We start from the raw sequence: 20,633 nt of genomic DNA on the forward strand, positions 1-20,633 counted from the left end.
TTTCTATATATACTCTGTTTTGTTTTGCTTGTAGGGTGCTTGCCTTCTATATATATAATTTTTCGTTTTGTGCTATTCACCTCCTTTTTTCATGCGCTATGAGTTTTTCTCATAATGCATATTGCCATGTTAGATAGATGATATGTCTCCCTGCAGCTGACGTGCTTATTCTCTTCCGTTTCGTATGAGACCTCTGCTGTTTGTGGTTTTCATTCCCACTACTCTGTTCAGCTGTTCATTATTATTTACATCTCGTATGCTTTCGTTTTCAAGATTTTTTTTGTGCATACTTGATTGTCTTATGGCCTCTTATTATCGAAGGTTTTGTTTTAATACCAGCACCACATTGTTTACATATTTCTGAGTAATAATGACACATGCACTGAGAGAATGTCTTTTGACCATTTTTTTCTTTTTTTTTCTTTTATACACACGTGAATACAAATACCTTCTATCCATGAGCATTATTTTATAAACATACACCCTTATATACCTTACACCTAAGAGCGCTGTTTGTCTAGATGTTTATATGATCAAATGTTTATGTACCATTATCTATAGGATGACAACTATTACAGAATTTATGATTGCATATACACCATTAACTACATCTCATAAGGTCAGTGTGTCCATTTATATGCAATTCACCTAGAATTTTTAGATTCTAGTATTTTTTAACATCTGATTTTTAATTGTTTTCTTATAATGTCTCTATATATACTTATTCAGTTATTATGTTTTTTTGTTTCTGCTATAGACCCAAATGTGTTCATACATGGGATGGCATACCTTTTAACTGTAAACAACATCATTTTGTGAATTGATGTATATGTATGCATATATGTGTATGTGTGTATATTTTTTCAAAATATATTTGCGTGTTTCAAATATACATATATATATATATATATATATATATATATATATATATAGACATTATGCGGTATTTTACATATAAACTCTTTTAATAATTGATTGCTTTTTATAAATGTGACCATTATTTTATTTATGTTTTTTGTAAATGCGATATCATTGCATGGATGTTTTATTATGATTTTATTATTATATAATTTTATACAGTGCATCTTTTCTAGCAAAAAAGGTGCCGGTACTCAAATGCTAGGCCACCCTTCAAGGGTAGGGTGATCACTGAGGGATCCACCCCACAATAGTCAGGCCCCCTGCAACCAGTCACAGAACCATGACAAGGCAGAATTGGTGTGTTGAGCCTGAGCTCTTTCATTAAAACTTGGGGTCCTTTGGTCAATTTTAGCAGATAATGGAAAAGATGCCGGTACTCAGTACCCACAAGTACCCCCACAAAAAAGCCCTGATTTTATATCACATTTTATAGACTCCTGATGAAGGCGTGTTTTTGCGCTGAAACACAGCTGTATCGAGTCAGAGTCAAATATGTCGTAGTTTCTTCAACTGAATAAAGATTTGATATTCTATACACGCCATCTCCGGTTGTTTTGGAAGGGCCTACCTTTCCTACTCCCTGCTTTCTGTATCTCACTGTGGCAGGAAAAAAAATCCTTGGTGAGAAATTCAGAATATGTTTCTAGGTTTTTAAATTAGAAGGTGGTGGTGGCGTACGGAGGCAGGTCATTTCCAGTGGTCACCCCCAGCTAAAGAGAAAATGTGACAGTAGTAAAGAAAGCAATGAAAACAATGGCAATCTTAGCAAATCACTTCCTACCAACACAGCAAAAAACCAAACAGAAGATGAGACTGCCACTGAAGTGTAGCTGGAAAGCGATGACCATAAATGCTCACAGTCTAAGGAACAAAGTTCATGATCTGTTTCAAGTATCTTATACTTACAAGGCCACGCCACACTACAATATTTGAAACAGTGTTGGGACAACGTCCCTATTTTCTGTCCCCAGCTGTGAAACTGAGTAGGTTTACATTGGAATTTTGATATCGAATGACCCCTGACGCAGGCACTGTACACCAAAACATGGTCCATGTTGGTCATTCGTGTACAAGGTTGAGTCATTGATGTACAAGATTGATCTATGCTGTTGAATAAAAAGATTTGTCCCATTTTTGAAGGCCCTTGGTACTTTTTTGGTGTTTTGCATTTTGTTTTGTGCTTTGAGCCGTCTCTGTGTTGTTCTGTGTAACAACAACAGACAATGATTCCAACTTTGTGAAAGCCTTCTTTGTAATTGACAGCATTACCACCTCTACCACCTTCCTCCCTTATCCTTTTTATTGTCCACCTCTTTATATACCATATTTAGATGTTTTATCCATTTTGTGTTATCTTGTAAATTTGTTATATTATGTAAGCCGCATTGAGCCTGCTACAACTGGGAAAGTGCGGGTTGTAAATGTTACAATACAATACAATGACAATGAAGATGAAAATACAAGTAATAAATTACACAGCACTAATTCTAATGCTGATAATAATGACAATAATGATGATAAAGTATTCTTTGCTATTTGGAAGGCAAGTGTTTTAGAGATCCTCCTTGATCATAACCTGCAGACCCAGTCAGACGACATCAGTAATATTGCAACCTGGCCTGATTTGAAGGAACTTTTTAGCAGACTGAACAATCCACTTTCTGCTAGTGCAGCTGTTGAACCTTTTTAGCTGTGCTAGATTAATTACTCAGTAGCACATTGGATGAGTGACAATCATTTTCAAAAATTTAGTTTTACTAAAAGCAAAGTGAATTGAATTGTGGAATGATAAAATTATTGGGATAAAAACAATAATGATAGTTGCATTCATTGTATTTGGAGTAGTTTTACTTTTTACTGAAAAGTATTATATTAGGCAATATTTTTTTTTACTTTTACTTAATTACAGTTTTTAATGTGTTTTTCACTGTGCTTTTTATTTTTATTTATTAAAATATACATTTATTTTTACTTTTGCTTAAGTACTTTGAACAACACTGTGAGAGAGGTAGTAGAAGGAAGAAAGGAGGAACAGATGGAAAAAGGGCAGAGAAGGAGAAGGCAGTAGGAGCAGGAGGAAAGAAAAGAATGGAGGAAGAGCAGGGGAGGAAAGTACACTGGAGGAAGAGCCTAGAAATGAAGAAGGAGCTACAGAAGAGACACAAACTAGAGGGATGAGTAGAATGAAGGAAGAGGTTGAAAGCAGACAGAAAGAAGCCAAAGGCTATAGGGAGGAAAGGGAGCAAAGAAAAAAAAGTAATTACCCTTTGTTATAGAATGATTGCCTAGGATTTGAAGCACGAGGAGAATTATGAGTCTTTTAGGAAAAAATTAAAAACCTATTTGCTGGGACTTCCAGTATGTGGCCATGCTGACAGGACATGCCTGACAGAGCTCCACATGAGACCCCAGTTCAGCTGTATTTTGGGCCTCTTCCAAGGAGTTTTTTGAGCAGAGTTGAGGTATGTGGAGTGCAGGACAGAGGATTGTGGGGGCAGTTCGGAAGATGCCAAAGGAGGTGAAGCCCTGGGCCAGGCCATCAATCAACAAGCTCTATGCGGCAAAGCTGCACAAGGCCTTGCAGGAGGGTGGTAAGCAGGGAGCCCTCCTAAGATGGCGGGTGATCAAGGGGCGGCAGAAGAAAGAACGTTGGCATGGATCCTGCAGGAGTTGAAGGAGGCCAAGAAAGAGATTGTGATGCACTTGCAGAAGATGCTAGTGGCCTTTGGGTAGTGGCTGGACAAAATGGAGGTGAGAGTGTTGGATTTGGAGGAGAAGCAGACAGGTGATAAGGAAATTAGTACCTTTTTCACAGGCTGGAGGAACTGTCTGATCACATTGAAGACCAGGAGAATCTAATTTGCACATTGTAGACCTCCTGGAGGGGGTGGAAGGATTGGCATCTTTTTGTGTCCTTTGCTGAAACAGTGGAGCTCTATAAGACGGATCTGGGGATTTTTAGTTTTTTTACATCTGCTGAGTCAACTAAAGGATTATAACCCATTCTCGCTACTGTATTTGTCTTTTGTCTCATAGACTGTAGGGCTGGGATTCATTAGGTGTGTAGAGTTATTTGCTTAAGGAGTTCTAGTATCTTATCAACAGCTGCAGGACCTGTTGCAAACTAGGGTGCCCTTTTTTCAATATTTCCAACTGAGGGAGTTTTTAATGGGTAGGGATGTGGTTAAGAATTTGCACAGAACAGTCGGTCCTCTAGAGCTGGCTCTGTTTAATGGGGAGGAGAGAAGAAACTCCTATCTAAAGTGAATACCATTTTGATTCAAGGGAGTTGCCTGGCAAAGCGGGAACATTTTGGTGCTTGGGAGGCCTGGTTTGGGGAATCTAAAGGAGAGAAATATTGGGAACAGGTCCATATTATTGCCACTAAAAGTTCCTCAGTAGCAGCATGTAACAAATGCAATATCAACTGATGCATATAGATTGTACTGGACCCCTATCAAGATTGCACATGAGCGGGATATGGGAGATCTGTGTTGGAGGAGATGTGGGGAGTGGGGGGACTTTGAGCACATGTGATGGATATGTACATAAGTTCACAGATATTGGAAGGCTGTGTGGGGGTATGTTACAGACTGGCTTTCTATCATTTGGACAGCAAGCCTAGAGCTCTGTTTGTTGGGGATGGTGGAGGAGGATGCATTGAGTAAGGACCAGGATAAAATGGTTCAGATGCTACTCTTGGTGGCCAAGGTAGCACTGGCTTGATTTTGGAGACTGGAGGAAGTTCCAATAGCGGGATGTTGGTTTTCAGTATGTGGGGAAGTGCATAGGCATGATAAGATTATGTCCTCTTTGTTGGGGCCGAAAACACCAACATGAGTCTATGTGGTCCCTGATTCCTCTTGAGTTGGGTATCAGACAGTGAGTGTCCTGAATGTACCGTTTCTGTAGGCTTCTGAGGTACTGTGCAGGCCAATGTGGGGGAGTAGGGTGGGGGTGGAATATGAAGGGGAGGTCAGGGGGATGGGAATATGATGTTGTAATTGTTCATGGCTACATGTTTATATGCTCATCTTAGTGAGACATTGCAGTAGAGCAGCCATTGTATTAGTTTTGTTTTATACTATTTGAATGTCTTGGATGCTTCTAAAATACCTTTTGAATAATGATTATAGTTTTTAAAAAACAACCTATTTGCTCATAAAATAGAAAAATGGCTTCTGCAGAAGGATGAGTCTGTTAATAGTGGATTTTTTGTCAGTTTGATTTGGAGAATTACATCTTTTGTTAATATTTTATTTGTGATTGTAGACCACCTTGAAATAAAAAAAAATCTGTTCCTCTATGGAATTATATACTTTAGGACACACTATTAAAGATAAGTGCTTTTTTTAAAATAGTTATACCAGGCTATAATCTGTTCAGGAAAGACAGGGTAGGAAGAAAGGGAGGAGGAGTGGCATTATATGTTAAAGATAATATTAAAGCCACACAATTGCAAGACCTACAGGGTAAGAAAGAGGCACTATGGGTCAATCTGGAAAGAGGGAATGGCAAATATATTTACATTGGTGTGATATACAGGCCTCCTTCACAGACAGAAGAAATGGACAGAGAATTATCTTGGACCTTGCAACATCAAGGCAGCATGTATCTCATCATCTCCCTTGCCTTCCTATGTGACCCGGGCAGAACAAATGCCTCAAGAATGGAGCAAACACAATGAAATCGAAACCCACCTAAGGAAAATGATAACCCCATCCCTTCATGGCAGGGCATCTGGTTCCAGGCAACATTGGGCATAAGCTTTTTATTCAATTAAATTGTGCCCGCAAATAGAATTAGGGGAATTGTGTATAAGGGCACCGTCAAATAAACATAGAAGTGCTGGAAATCAAATGCAAAAGTGCCATTTTTCACTACTTCCATGTACAAGTGTTGGCAATTACAATTTAAGAGCCATATTCCATACAAGTATACATATAATTGCAGCAAATCAAGGTGAAAAGGCCTGAAACGTAAATTTAAAACTTATACAAAGTACCAGGGGCCCAAGTTCAATTGCCATTTCAATCATTTGTTTCAAACCCTGGCTGAAATTAACACTTTGGAGAAGCTTATGGAAGCCTCAGAGGAGGTGCCCACGATGAGGGGGAAATTTTATCAAAAAATGCATGTATTCTGATTGTAACATGGGAAATACACCTACAGGGGTAGATTTAGTAAATGGCATCTAAAGATAGGTGCGAGATACAGGGCGCTAAGTGTGAATTCTCTAACACAAGTTCCATACAAAACTGCCATTCTAGAACACTAGCTCAAGTCTGCATTCTGAGGCCTAACTTTAGATGTGAGTATTTAAGCCAGCCAAAGGCTGGTGTAAAAACTCATGCCTACTAACTAGTAATTAGGTACAAGTACAAGTATTCTATAAAACTACCACTACTACTAATCATTTCTATAGCGTAACTAGATGCACGCAGCGCTGTACACATTATATGCAGGTACTTTTCTCTGTCCCTAGGGGGCTCACAATCTACATTTTTGTACATGGGGCAATGGAGGGTTAAGTGACTTGCCCAAGGTCACAAGGAGCTGCAGTGGGACCACGCCTAAATGCTGGGCACGCCCCTGACATATCCATGCCCCTGCCATGGCCATGCCCCTTAGGAGATTCATGCAATAGAAATTAGGCACACTGTTTATAGAGTAGGGGGCTAAGATCAGTTACACATGTAACTTCTAATTAGTGCTAATTGATGCTTTTTAAGGTCAATTATTGATAATTATCACCAATTGAGACAATTAGTTTATATGTGCAAGGGACTCTATTATGTAATCATGCGCCCACTTGCACACCTATCTTTAAGTGCCATTTATAGAATCAGGGCTAATCTTTGGCCTGCCCAAACCAAACCCAGAACATGCCCCTTTTGAATCTGGGCATCTTGGTTCATTTATTCATGCATGTGGTGGCAATCTGAGATCACCATATACACCTATATGCAGCTTACCTACACATGTAAATGTCACACAAGGTTTCTAATATGTGCTCTTCTTTATCATATCTACTGACACACATAGCCATGCAAGGTCGGCCCAAGGATATTAGCTGCCCTAGGTCAAGGGTGTGTTTGGGGGCCACAACCCAGGCAGGTTTTCAGGATTTCCCCAATGAATACGCATGAGATCTATTTGCATGCACTTCCTCCATTGTATGCAAATAAATCTCATGCATATTCATTGGGGAAATCCTGAAAACCCAACTGGGTTGTGGCCCTCAAGGATTGAGGTTGCCCATCCCTGACCTAGGTGAAGCTTTAACTGTGCACCACCCCACATAGAGGTCAAGACCCTACCATACAACTACTCCCCCTTAGTTCAGCATCTCTCCTTCCACTCTCTACACCCCCCCCCCCCCCACTTTGTGGCCAGCATCTGCCCTTCCCTTCTCTACTCCCCTCCCTGCTCCCAAGAGGATATGGGAGCATGGCAGCACTTCAGCACGGGCCTATACTTACAGAGAATATGCAGCACTCATTCATCTTTAACTCAGGGCCAGCACGGGAGAGCAAGGGAGAGGGCAGCAGTGGCAGACTGAACAGGAGGAAGGCTCTCTTGATTGCCAGAGCAATTCTGCTGCCTCCAAACTCTGCTGCCCTAGGTAGATATGTGGAGGGGCATCCCAAGTTTTCCGGATGACGTCCTCGCAGGACGTCCCAGCGAAGGGGCAGGGAAACCCGTATTATCGAAACAACATGGGCATCCATCTTTCGTTTCGATAATATGGTCGGGGACACCCAAATCTTGACATTTAGGTCGTCCCTAGAGATGGTTGTCCTTAGACTTGGTCATTTCTGATTTTCGACGACAATAGAAACTAAGGACGCCCATCTCAGAAACGACCAAATCCAAGCCCTTTGGTCATGGGAGGAGCCAGCATTCGTAGTGCACTGGTCCCCCTCAAATGCCAGGACACCAACCGGGCACCCTAGGGGGCACCTCAGTGGACTTCATAAAAAGCTCCCAGGTACATAGTTCCCTTACCTTGCGTGCTGAGCCCCCCCCCCAAAACCAACTACCCACAGCTGTACACCACTACCATAGCCCTTACGGGTAAAGGGGGGCACCTAGATGTGGGTACAGTGGGTTTCTGGTTAGTTTTAAAGGGCTCACATTTACCACCACAAGTGTAACAGGTAGGGGGGATGGGCTTGGGTCTGCCTGCCTGAATTGCACCCACTAAAACTGCTCCAGGAACCTGCATACTGCTGGCATGGAGCTGGGTATGACATTTGAGGCTGGCATAGAGGCTGGCAAAAAATATTTAAAAACATTTTTTTAGGGTGGGAGGGGGTTAGTGACCACTGGGGGAGTAAAGGGAGGTCATCCCCGATTCCCTCCGGTGGTCATCTTGGCAGTTCGGGCACCTTTGCGTGGCTTGGTTGTAAGGAAAAAAAAGGACCAAGCAAAGTCATCCAAGTGCTCGTCAGGGATGCCCTTTTATTTCAATTATGAGTCGAGGATGCCCATGTGTTAGGCACGCCCAAAACCTGCCTTCACTAAGCCTCCGACACCCCCCCCCCCCCAGGAACTTTGGTCGTCCCCGTGACAGAAAGCAGTTGGGGACGCCCAAAATCGGCTTTCGATTATGCTGATTTGGGTGACCCTGGGAGAAGGACGCCCATCTCCTGATTTGTGTCGAAAGATGGGCGCCCTTCTCTTTCGAAAATAAGCCTGTTAGTCTGCCTAGTAGCAAGGCTGGCTCTGGGACCATGTTTACTAAAGCTTAGCACATGAGACATTAGTGTGCACTAAGTGTTGGGTAGCCCTTTTTTTTTCTCTATGAGCCTTGTGGCACTTATTGCATGCTAATATTTTTATTTATTTATTTTTATTTTTGTTACATTTGTAGCCAGCGCTTTCCCAATCATGGCAGGCTCAATGCAGCTTACATGGGGCAATGGAGGGTTAAGTGACTTGCCCAGAGTCACAAGGAGCTGCCTGTGCCAGGAATCGAACTCAGTTCCTCAGGACCAAAGTCCACCACCCTAACCACTAGGCCACTCCTCCACTCCAATATCCTTTACTGTGTGCTACGTTTTAGTAAACATGGCCCAAAATGCACAGAGCCAGATAATCACAGATCACCAGTGTGTCACTGAGAGGTCAGGGGCTTAAATAAAACAGCAAGGCAGAGACAGAGGTTGATATTTTCTTTTCTTTTTTTTTTTCTAAAATATTCAAGTTAAAGAGTAGGTGATAAGGAGGGTGTAAGAGGGGAGGAGGGCAAGAAGTACCAGAAATCACAGTGAAAGAAGAAAAAGATATAAAGGAGAACAGACTCAGGGGTAGATGCACTAACAAAAACGTTAAAGCCCTTCCCTTACCGATTCCTTAGCGAATCGGTAAGAAACGGGCATGCATCAAGGAAATCACATGCAAATGAGCTGGTCGCTGCTAGCTCATTTGCATTCGATTTCCTTCCAAGGCAGTCAGCCAGCTGAGCATGCGCAGGGCAGCCAAGTGTTATGCTGGCTGCTCTGTGCATGTCAAGTCCTTTATGGACGTCCTTCGCTCAAAAAAGCAACAAAAAAAAAAAGACGTCCCTGATGCGCAAAACGGGCTTTTCTTCAAACTCAAGGGTGCTCGATTATGCCCCTCCTCCAGGTCTCTCTCAGCCAATTACAGCACGTTTAGCTGTGATTGGCTGAGAGGCCGTGGGGGGGGGGGGGGGGCGACTGGCTTGGAGCAGGACGGGCTTTTTTTTTCCTACAGATTTTTTGATGGGCATCCTTCAAATATTCGATTAAATTTAACTGGCTAGCTCTATCCTCTTAACGTTTATTGGTAGGCTCCGGTACGCCTCCCATCCATCCCCTGTTTAAAGGTATATTTTGCGGGGGGAGGATAAGAAAAAGTATCTATCCCTTAACTCATGTTCCAATACGTTAGACAGCATAAGTACTTATCTCTTATTTTCATACAGTCTCAGCAAGCTGCCTGCACAAGGCTTCGTGGGTTATTTGCCACCCAGCACACTCGCCGCAGATTTTATTTTTGTAAGGAGTGCAGAAGTTGATCAGGTGCTGAGGTGACGGGGGTGGGGGGAGGGGGTTGTTCTGTCTAGTCTCTGGTCATTTTAATGTCTACCAAAATATGATCAAAAAAGCCTGAAATCGCGTTGGGCACAAGCAGCGAACTTCTCCGAGGTTGGAGCTTGCATGCAATATTTTTCACCAGTGACCACTGAGGAGGGTGAAAGCCCCCCCCCCCCTGAGTTTCTCCTTGCTCCTTCATCTCCTTCCAACGTGAAGTCGGCAGTACTCGCAACCCCGCGGGAAGGAGGCCTGCCACCGGCCCTTTCTCTTCCCCTTTGCTCGAACAGAGGTGCAGAGCAGTGGTGTTGAAGGGCTGACGGGACCAGGCCAGCGCCCTGCTACAGCTCTTTGTAGCGGACAGCTGTAAGGTTTGTACGTTTTTTTTCCTTACGATTCCCTCACAGCAGCCCCAACGAGAGGTGCAGACCTCCCATTAGGATTTCCACGGTAAGGGGATCGGAAAACGGTAGTGCATCTCATTATAATACAAATTATACACATTATAATACTAATTTGCTCATCTGCATTCTGTTTTCGTTAGCTGCTACCGTGACAGGACAATCCCCTCTTGTGCATGTCCTGGTTTACTACTTGCACGTTAAACTGGCAAGAACCAGTTTAAAACCCAGGTTGCTGGCTCGTAAAGTTTTTTGCATCTAGCCCTCAGAATTTTGCTGAGGATAAAGAAAGAAAGAACATGAGATCACTCTTGGTATGGAAACAAGAGAGGACTGAGGATCATGCATAGAGAGAAGGAAGAGAAATATCAGGTTGGAGGGAAAGAGATAGACTGGGGATCAGGGTAGGTGTAAAGGGGCACAAGAAAGCTTACACGTCATTTTGCTTTAAAATGCCTAGTTAGAGCTCTGAGTTAAACTGTTTTTGTGTGGTGGATTTTGAGGAAGGGAGGAGCGGATGACTTTAGAAATAAACCATCCGGTAGTTCTTTATTACTCCAGTGAAGTTTGCTAACATTCTCATGGGTATATTTAAACTTTACTACAGGTTTGAAGAGCTGCTGTTCTAATGAAGAGCCTAGCAATACATTCTACATGAATTTTTGTGGGAAAGGGAACACTTTAAAATTAAATTTGAAACTCTCTTTGGAATTCTTAGACATGTAATTTTTTTTTTACCAGATTTTTATCGGTGAGATTTCCATGTATTTTATAAAGTCGACCAGAGAAAGCCTGATCATCCAAGAGAAAATGATTTTAACAGGAGAGTGTTGTTACCTGAACCCATTGCTCAGAAGAATCATACGATTTATAGGTAAGTGACCAAAATGCAGTGAGTTACAAACCTTGATGAAACAAAATGATGATCTGATTTCCAAAAGTAAAACATTGTTGAGTAGCTATTCTGAAGATATATTTGCTGGATAAAAGGTAGAATTATGTAGAAATATTTGCCCATTGGAATTTGTCTCATTAAAAAAAAAATAAAAATTAATAATATTTTTATATGGAAAGGATGGTGGATAGATGGATGGAATGAACTCTGGGAAAATGAAGGAGATAAAAATTAAAAAGCATTGGATAAGCACAGAGGATTTCTAGTAGAAAAGAGTATAGCAATGAAGCATTAACCTTATTTATTCATTAGGATTCGACACATGCCTTTTTCAGTTGTAACTCAAGGCAAATTACATTCAGGTACAGCACATAACCTGGGCAGAGAAGTGATTGCATCCCAAAAGTGCAATGGTATGATTGTATCGGATCCCCAAGAAGGGGAACTGCATGGAGGGATCATGATTAAAATCAAAACTTCAATGAGCACGGGGAGGCTGTATTGTTTTTATTATTTTCTACATTTTATATATATTTCTATATTTTATTATTTTTATTATTTTTGAACAACATCTCATTAACTTTAATGGTTATGTGCTTCCTGCACGCCAAAATGCATTACCACGGGGTGCACTCAGGTGCCCTGTGGTAGTTCTGGCATCTGCACGCTCTTCCCTGGTACTAAAAAATACTTTTATTTTTTAGCGCTGGAGGTGTGTTTGGGGGATGGAGAGTAGGTGAGCCCAGTGCTAATTGGTTAACACAGTTACATTGTCATGCGCCTACTGATTAGCAAATGGTTAGCACGTGAGCCCTTTCCACCTACTAAATAGGTGTCAGTAGGGGCTCGCACACTAATGGCTACACGCTACTGTGACCATTAATTGAGGAAATTAAAACTCAGCCATTTTACAGCCACGCTAAAGGTGGCCTCAGCACGAGGGAAACCCATGCGCTATTGATAGCGCAGGACACCTTTTAACGCAGCTTAGTAAAAGGGCCCCAAAGTTTGCTAATAAGACATAGACGAGGGCTTTGGTATTAACGTAAGTACTGGATCAAAGCTGAAGATGGCCAGGCCTGAAATGACCTACCAGTGGAAATGATGGAAGCAATTACTGAAAATGTTAAAAATATGTATCATTCATGAAATGTAATGTTAGGGAATTTTTGGTTTTACTTATTAGCACAGTTAATCAGCTTATTTTTAAAAGTATGTTATACAGTTATGCTTACTGGTTCTTTAATGTGATTGTTTTTATTTGTCCTGATTCTCTGATTCTAGATTATAATTTGATAAGGCAATCATAGCAAGAGGGTTGAAGTTTCAGGTAGAAGATATGCATCAAATGGGAGCAATGGTGTTTGGGTTGCATAAGAGAATTTATATACGTATCTACCCAAAGTGGATGAATTACAACTGAAAAGACTGGGTGGGCAATTTTGGTCTTTATCTAGTATAATTTGTAATGCCATTTTTATGGAGTAAGCTCCTGCCATGCGTCCTTGGGACATCTAATTGGAGGTGCCTGGTTGTAGAATTGCACTATGGGGCTCATTTTCAATGCACTTAGACTTACAAATTTCCATGGCTTACTAAATATCTAAGGATTTAAGTGGTAATTTGGTAACAGGGTACCTTAAGGGATCATTTTTAACTCGCAGTAAATAATCAGCTGGCAGTAAATGCTGAGACGCCCATTATGCCTAGCATGCATTAATTTTAGGTGCCAAATATAGAATCGAACCCTAAGTGGTTAAGAGGCCCTTTTACTAAGGTGCATAGATGCCTAGGCGTGTCCAACGTGCACCAAATTGTAACTACCGCCTGACTACCGCGTGCCCCGGGCAGTAATTCTATTTTTTACGTGCGCCCAAAACACGCGGTAGAAAATATTTGCTATTTTCTACCGTGTGATGCTGACCCAGCGGTAATAGGCAGTTTACATGCTCTGGCTGCTTACCGCCTAATTAGCATGTGAGACCTTACCGCTAAGTCAGTGGGTGGTGGTAAGGTCTCAGGCTGAAAATGGATGCGCACTGGTTTTAATTTTGCTGCATGTCCATTTTTGGCACAGAAAAAAATGCCTTTTTTCCAGGCACTCTGAAAAAAATGACCTGTGCACATCCAAAACACATACTTACACCAGCACAGGCCACTTTTAGTGCTTGGGGCCTTATAAAGGCTATGCTTTCAAATTTATGCTCCTAAATTTACGCTCCTAAATTATGAGCATAATCTATTCTCCAAAATAGATTACATTGGTAATTTAGGAGCATAAATTTAGGAGCATAACCTTTACAGAATAAGACCCTTGGTGGTTAAAGATAGGCCTGCTATCTATGTGGTCTATTTTAATTGTTAAACATAGGTAGTTTGGAGCTGAATAGCTGCACCGAACCGGTTATGTCGCTCAATCTAGCTGGTTGGCGGCTAGCTGCAAACCACGAATATTCAGTAAAGGCAACTGTCTATCTCCCACTGAATATCCATGTTTAGGTGCTAAAATGCTTTTAAACTAGCTAGACGCTGGTTAAATAGTTTTGAATATTGACGAGAAGAAATATGCTTTAAAAGTTAAACAGAAGGTGTTTTGAAAAGGTACAAGAAATAAAACATATCATGATGAAAAAAAATAAAAAAGCATAGAAATAAAACCAAATGGGGAAGTAATTCAGTTAATAGATAGGCATGTTTGCGGAATCTGGCTAGGCTTGCTGCTCTAAGTGGTTTGAAAGGGGTAACATGATACAGACGTTCAAATATTTGAAAGGTATTAATCTGCAAATGAACTTTTTCTGGAGGCGGAAAGGTGGTAGAAGTAGAGGACATGAATTGAGATTGAAGGGGGGCAGACTCAGGAATAATGTCAGGAAGTATTTTTTCATGGAAAGGGTGGTAGATTAGTGGAATGCCCTCGCACGGGAGGTGGGTGGAGCTGAAAATGGTAACGGAATTCAAACATGCCTATCTCTACCGAACCATCCATGCTATTCCTATGTTATATTTAATTTCTTACCTTATCTAACAAAATTCTGTATAACCTAATACTATGTAAGCTGCATTGAACCTGCTTTTAGTGGGAAAGTGCGGGATACAAATGTATTAAATAAATAATAAATACATAAATAAATGCAAAGAATTCCTGTTTAGAAGGAATGGATCTACAGAATCTTGGCAGAGATTGGGTGGCAACACCGGTAATTGGGAAACAAAACCAGCGCTGGGCGGACTTCTACGATCTGTGCCCTGATCATGGCTGAAAAGATATGGATGGGCTGGAGTGTAATTTTTTTATTTTATTTATTTATAATTTCATATTTTACAAAGATACTCATAATCTTGGAGGAAAACACCAAATACCTAGTAAATATTTTTAACATACAATATAAATTAAAAAGCTTAAAGGAAAAAAACTTCTAAACTAGGATATTAGTCCACATAATATCAATGGCGTAGCTACGTGGGGCCTGGGCCCCCGTAGATTTGGCCCTGGACCCCCCCTGACGGCAACCCACCCAACCCCCCTCCCGTCACCAACCCGCCGTCGCCTACCTTTGCTGGTGGGAGACCCCCAATCCCCACCAGCCGAGGTCCTCTTCTTCTCGCAAAAGGCTTCCTTCTGTTTCTGACGTCCTGCACGTGTACGTGTGCATGCAGGACGTCAGAAACAGAAGGAAGCCTTTCGCGAGAAGAAGAGGACCTCGGCTGGCGGGGGTTGGGGTCCCCCGCCAGCAAAGGCAGGCGACGGCGGGTTGGCGGCAGGAGGGAGGGGTCGAGAGGGTCGTCGGCGGGGGGGGGGCGGCAAAGTCGGCAATGGCGGGGGGGTCGGCGGCAGATGGGAGGCAAAGTCGGCAATGGCGGGGGGAGTCGGCAGCACTGGGGGAGGGGCTAAAATGTGCCTCCTCACCTTGGGCTCTGGACCCCCCTCCCGCCGAAGTCTGGCTATGCCCCTGCATAATAGAGGATCCTAGATCTTATACATATCCAAAGGAAGTTGGTAATATAGGTAATTAGGTCATAAGAAAAGTAATAGTAGGTCTACCCCTTTATTCTAATGTCCTTATAAAACATTTGTCTCTTCCCCTTTATCACCCTGAAGATCCAAAAAACCCCGCAATTGAAGAGAATTGAAGAATACATATTTCTTGTCTTTAAACAATAATATACATTTACAAGGAAATCGTAACTGAAAACGGGCATTAATCTGTATTGCTTCTTGTTTCATCTCTAGAAATTTCTTTCTCCGTTGCTGGGTCCATTTTGAAATATCAGGAAAAATCAAAATTTTTCCACTCCAAAATTCCATTTGAGTCTGTTGAAAATGTAACCTCAGTACAGCTTCTTTATCTTGTAGAAAAACAAATGAAACAAGTAATGTTGCTCTTGTTTTTATTTCTTCATTAGATTGCTCTAAAAAAGATGAAATATTTATAGCTTCTACTGAAGATTCTAATTGAATTTAAGCTTCTCGCTTCTTTTGTTTATCCTGAGCAATAGGTAAATAATATAATTTTTGAAGAGATGGGAGAGATTGTTCAGTATATTTAAGATTTTCTTTTAAAAATCTATGAAACATTTCTCCTGGTGATATAAATTTTGTATAAGGAAAATTTAACAGTCTGAGATTCAAATTCCTCCTTTTATTCTCAATATTTTCAATTTTACGATGTATAAGTAGTCTACAGTGGGGGAAATAAGTATTTGATCCCTTGCTGATTTTGTAAGTTTGCCCACTGACAAAGACATGAGCAGCCCATAATTGAAGGGTAGGTTATTGGTAACAGTGAGAGATAGCACATCACAAATTAAATCCGGAAAATCACATTGTGGAAAGTATATGAATTTATTTGCATTCTGCAGAGGGAAATAAGTATTTAATCCCTCTGGCAAACAAGACCTAATACTTGGTGGCAAAACCCTTGTTGGCAAGCACAGCGGTCAGATGTCTTCTGTAGTTGATGATGAGGTTTGCACACATGTCAGGAGGAATTTTGGTCCACTCCTCTTTGCAGATCATCTCTAAATCATTAAGAGTTCTGGGCTGTCGCTTGGCAACTCGCAGCTTCAGCTCCCTCCATAAGTTTTCAATGGGATTAAGGTCTGGTGACTGGCTAGGCCACTCCATGACCCTAATGTGCTTCTTCCTGAGCCACTCCTTTGTTGCCTTGGCTGTATGTTTGGGTCATTGTCGTGCTGGAAGACCCAGCCACGACCCATTTTTAAGGCCCTGGCGGAGGGAAGGAGGTTGTCACTCAGAATTGTACGGTACATGGCCCCATCCATTCTCCCATTGATGCGGTGAAGTAGTCCTGTGCCCTTAGCAGAGAAACACCCCCAAAACATAACATTTCCACCTCCATGCTTGACAGTGGGGACGGTGTTCTTTGGGTCATAGGCAGCATTTCTCTTCCTCCAAACACGGCGAGTTGAGTTCATGCCAAAGAGCTCAATTTTTGTCTCATCTGACCACAGCACCTTCTCCCAATCACTCTCGGCATCATCCAGGTGTTCACTGGCAAACTTCAGATGGGCCGTCACATGTGCCTTCCGGAGCAGGGGGACCTTGCGGGCACTGCAGGATTGCAATCCGTTATGTCGTAATGTGTTACCAATGGTTTTCGTGGTGACAGTGGTCCCAGCTGCCTTGAGATCATTGACAAGTTCCCCCCTTGTAGTTGTAGGCTGATTTCTAACCTTCCTCATGATCAAGGATACCCCACGAGGTGAGATTTTGCGTGGAGCCCCAGATCTTTGTCGATTGACAGTCATTTTGTACTTCTTCCATTTTCTTACTATGGCACCAACAGTTGTCTCCTTCTCGCCCAGCGTCTTACTGATGGTTTTGTAGCCCATTCCAGCCTTGTGCAGGTGTATGATCTTGTCCCTGACATCCTTAGACAGCTCCTTGCTCTTGGCCATTTTGTAGAGGTTAGAGTCTGACTGATTCACTGAGTCTGTGGACAGGTGTCTTTCATACAGGTGACCATTGCCGACAGCTGTCTGTCATGCAGGTAACGAATTGATTTGGAGCATCTACCTGGTCTGTAGGGGCCAGATCTCTTACTGGTTGGTGGGGGATCAAATACTTATTTCCCTCTGCAGAATGCAAATAAATTCATATACTTTCCACAATGTGATTTTACGGATTTAATTTGTGATGTGCTATCTCTCACTGTTACCAATAACCTACCCTTCAATTATGGGCTGCTCATGTCTTTGTCAGTGGGCAAACTTACAAAATCAGCAAGGGATCAAATACTTATTTCCCCCACTGTATCTCCTGAGAATTGAGCTTGATTTTCTTGAATTTTATTTAAATCCGTTTCCAGTCTAGTTTGTTTAGTTAATATAGAGGGGCATAATTGAATGGCGCGCCCAAGTTTTCCTGAAAGACGGATGTCCACGCCTTCACTATGCCTCCGCTGACACACACACACCTGCCCCCCCCCCCCCCCAGGGACCTGCATACTGCTGCGTTGGACCTGAGTATGATATTTGAGGCTGGCAAAAAAAGTTTTTAAAGTTATTTTTTTCAGGGGGGGAGGGGGTTAGTCACCACTGGGGGAGTCAGGGGAGGTCATCCCCGATTCCCTCCGGTGGTCATTTGGTTAGTTCGGGCACCTTTTTGAGGCTTGGTCGCAAGAAAAAATGGACCGAGTAAAGTCGGCCAAGTGCTCATCAGGGACGTCCTTCTTTTTTCCATTATCGCTCGAGGATGCCCATCTGTTAGGCATGCCCTAGTCCTGCCTTCGCTACGCCTCCAACACTACCCCGTGAACTTTGGATGTCCCCGCGACGGGAAGCAGTTGAGGATGCCCAAAATCGGCTTTCGATTATGCTGATTTGGGCGACCCTGTGAAAAGGATGCCCATCTTACGATTTGTGTCGAAAGATGGGCGCCCTTCTCTTTCGAAAATAAGCCTGATAGTCTCCATAGATTCCTTAATGTCTCTTACTTGCTTGGAATTATTTAGAGAAACAGATACAAAAGAAGAACAGACCTTATGTAAGGTTTCCAGGGCCATCCAGATCGCTTCCAGTGATATTTCTGTCAGTCTTACCAACGGTTTAATCGCCGAAGCACCTAATTTAACTTTTCTTGCATATAATCCGCCGAGGAAGTCGCCATCTTTGCCGCATCGTTCGTCGTATTAGAAGACCGCTGGTTTCCTTCCACTAAAATCCCCGCAGTCGCTCCCTCAATTGAGGCTCGCCTCACCTTCAAGATTTCACCAGCTAACTTCCTTGGTACCGATGCCTCGTCTGGCTGCGGGAGTGGAGGGGTAGAAGGTCCTGTCAGGCTAAGCGACAAGTCGTTCTCTAGTCCGGAGTGCTTCCTCGCTCCGGAAGCAGAAGCGCCCGATACTGGGGTTGAAACCAAGAAGGCTGATATCAGTGTCTGCCAAGATACTGGGGCATCTAGCTTAGGGAGGGGAGGTCCCCTAGGCTTCCCCTTCCTCTTCTGCATGCTCTTCCCAATAAGCGGCAAATAATCCTGAAGAAAATTATACCTAAAAACAAGAGCGTCCTCACAGCCTTCCTATTACACCGCCATCTTGGATCCTCCCTTCTGGAGTGTAAATTTTATGGGGCTTCAACATTGGCTTCAGAACTTTTAGTACAGGAACAGTGCTGGGCAGACTTTTATGGTCTGTGCCCTAGAATGGCAGGGACAAATCAAACTCGGTTATTCATATAAAGTATCACATACTGGCTTTTTGTTATGTATGTTATGATGTTGCTATGTTATTTAGGCCAGATGTGGAATATATCTAATTTTGATTGTCATCAATAAAAATGTTGAAAACTAAAATTAGTTTATCTTGTTGGGTAGACTGGATGGACCGTTCATTTACTATGTTACTATGAAAGGATGTCTACAGTGTGCCACAACATGACCTGAATTGCTGAAACAAAAATAAAATATATGCTTTTTTGGATCCCTGAGACAAGTTTGAACCCCATCAAATCATCCTCCAGTGTTTTTTGTATGGAAACTGCTTCATTATTTCAAGGCTTTCAGGCCATCCTCTTTGACTTATCTTTTCAAATGTGGTTGAGCATAAAGAACACAATAGATGTGGTTAAAACATTCAACTGATTTAAAAATAGAACACTATTCTCAGTGCATTTTAAATTCTGGAGATTATTTGTAGTGGATTATACTAGATACAAACATTATGCTTTGCAGAAATTAACTGGGGTTTCTAGTAGGAAATAGCACAGAGCACAGTATTAATTTTCCACTTAATCAGAAGTGCCATCAAACACAAGAAACGCACTTAACCTGATTCATTCCAGGCTTAAAATATCTGATTAAACATTCAGTCAAACAAGGTTCTTTGCACGTCTGGAAACAGTCTACTGAAGTGGAAAAAATACTAGGGTATACTGGAACAGAAATTCTAATGCAAGAGTGAAGATCTAAGGAGTTCTGTAGATGTTAAACTTCTCCTGGACAGATAAAGTTTCTTCTGATTAAGTGGGGAACAATGGTTCTGGGCCATTGATGGCACAGTTGATGGAATCAGAGGCCTTTGTACAAACCAGCAGTAAGCACCAGGGGCGTAGCCAGACCTCAGAGTGGGAGGGAGCCAGGTGGGGGGGAATTTTGGTCTGCTGCCTGCCTCCCTTCCCACCTTGCTGTCCCTGCTACCCTGCCGCTCCCCCCGCCGCCCCCTCCCTACCCACTGCTGCAGCAAATACCTCGGCTGGCGAGGGTCCCCAAGCCCCGCCAGCTAAAGCCTTCTCCAGCGCCAGTCTCTGGCACCGCCGCGTTGCCTGCCCTGCTCTTTCTTCCCCCTAATGTCATGTTCACTCCTTTTAATGAAACTGAGAAATTTCACTAAAAGGAGCATGCAGTATGTGAGGGGGAAGAACGGCAAGGGAAGGCAATGCGGCGGCGCTGGAGACCGGAGCTGAACAAGGCTTCAACTGGCAGGGGTTGGGGACCCTCATCAGCAAAACCAGGGACCCATAGGAAATTTGAGGGGGCCCAGGCCCCTGTGGCCCCATGTAGCTGTGCCACTGGTAAGCACTAATGTGTGCTTACCGCAAGCTAAAATGACATTACCGTGGGATGTGTTCAGGCATTCCACTGTAGTTCTGGGACGGGTGCCCTCCAATCCTGCATTAAAAAATATTTCATATTTTTTTAGTGCAGGGATGTGTTTGGTTGCAGAGAGAAGGTATGCCCTACGCTAATCGGGTAGTGCGGAAATATTGCTGGACGCTGCCCAATTAGTGTAGGGTTAGCGTGGGAGCCCTTACCGCCTAGTAAATAGGTGGCTGTAAGAGCTCATGTGGTAATGGCCACACGAGTGTGCACGCACAAACAAGTGTGTGGTGATGGCT

At 42.7% G+C, this 20,633-nt stretch overlaps 1 protein-coding gene across 2 annotated transcripts in view; it reads left to right on the plus strand.

The window, feature by feature from the left end:
- The window catches only part of PLPPR1 (phospholipid phosphatase related 1), a 456,773-nt gene that overhangs the window by 315,887 nt on the left and 120,253 nt on the right, over positions 1–20,633 (plus strand). For both annotated transcript variants that reach the window (XM_030194307.1, XM_030194308.1), the window contains exon 4: positions 11,123–11,255. In XM_030194307.1, coding sequence (XP_030050167.1) covers positions 11,123–11,255 — 133 coding nt within the window. The remainder of the gene's footprint in view (positions 1–11,122; positions 11,256–20,633) is intronic.

The sequence above is a fragment of the Microcaecilia unicolor genome, chromosome 2 (genome assembly GCF_901765095.1).
Source record: "Microcaecilia unicolor chromosome 2, aMicUni1.1, whole genome shotgun sequence".
In the NCBI taxonomy this organism is placed as follows: Eukaryota; Metazoa; Chordata; class Amphibia; order Gymnophiona; family Siphonopidae; genus Microcaecilia; species Microcaecilia unicolor.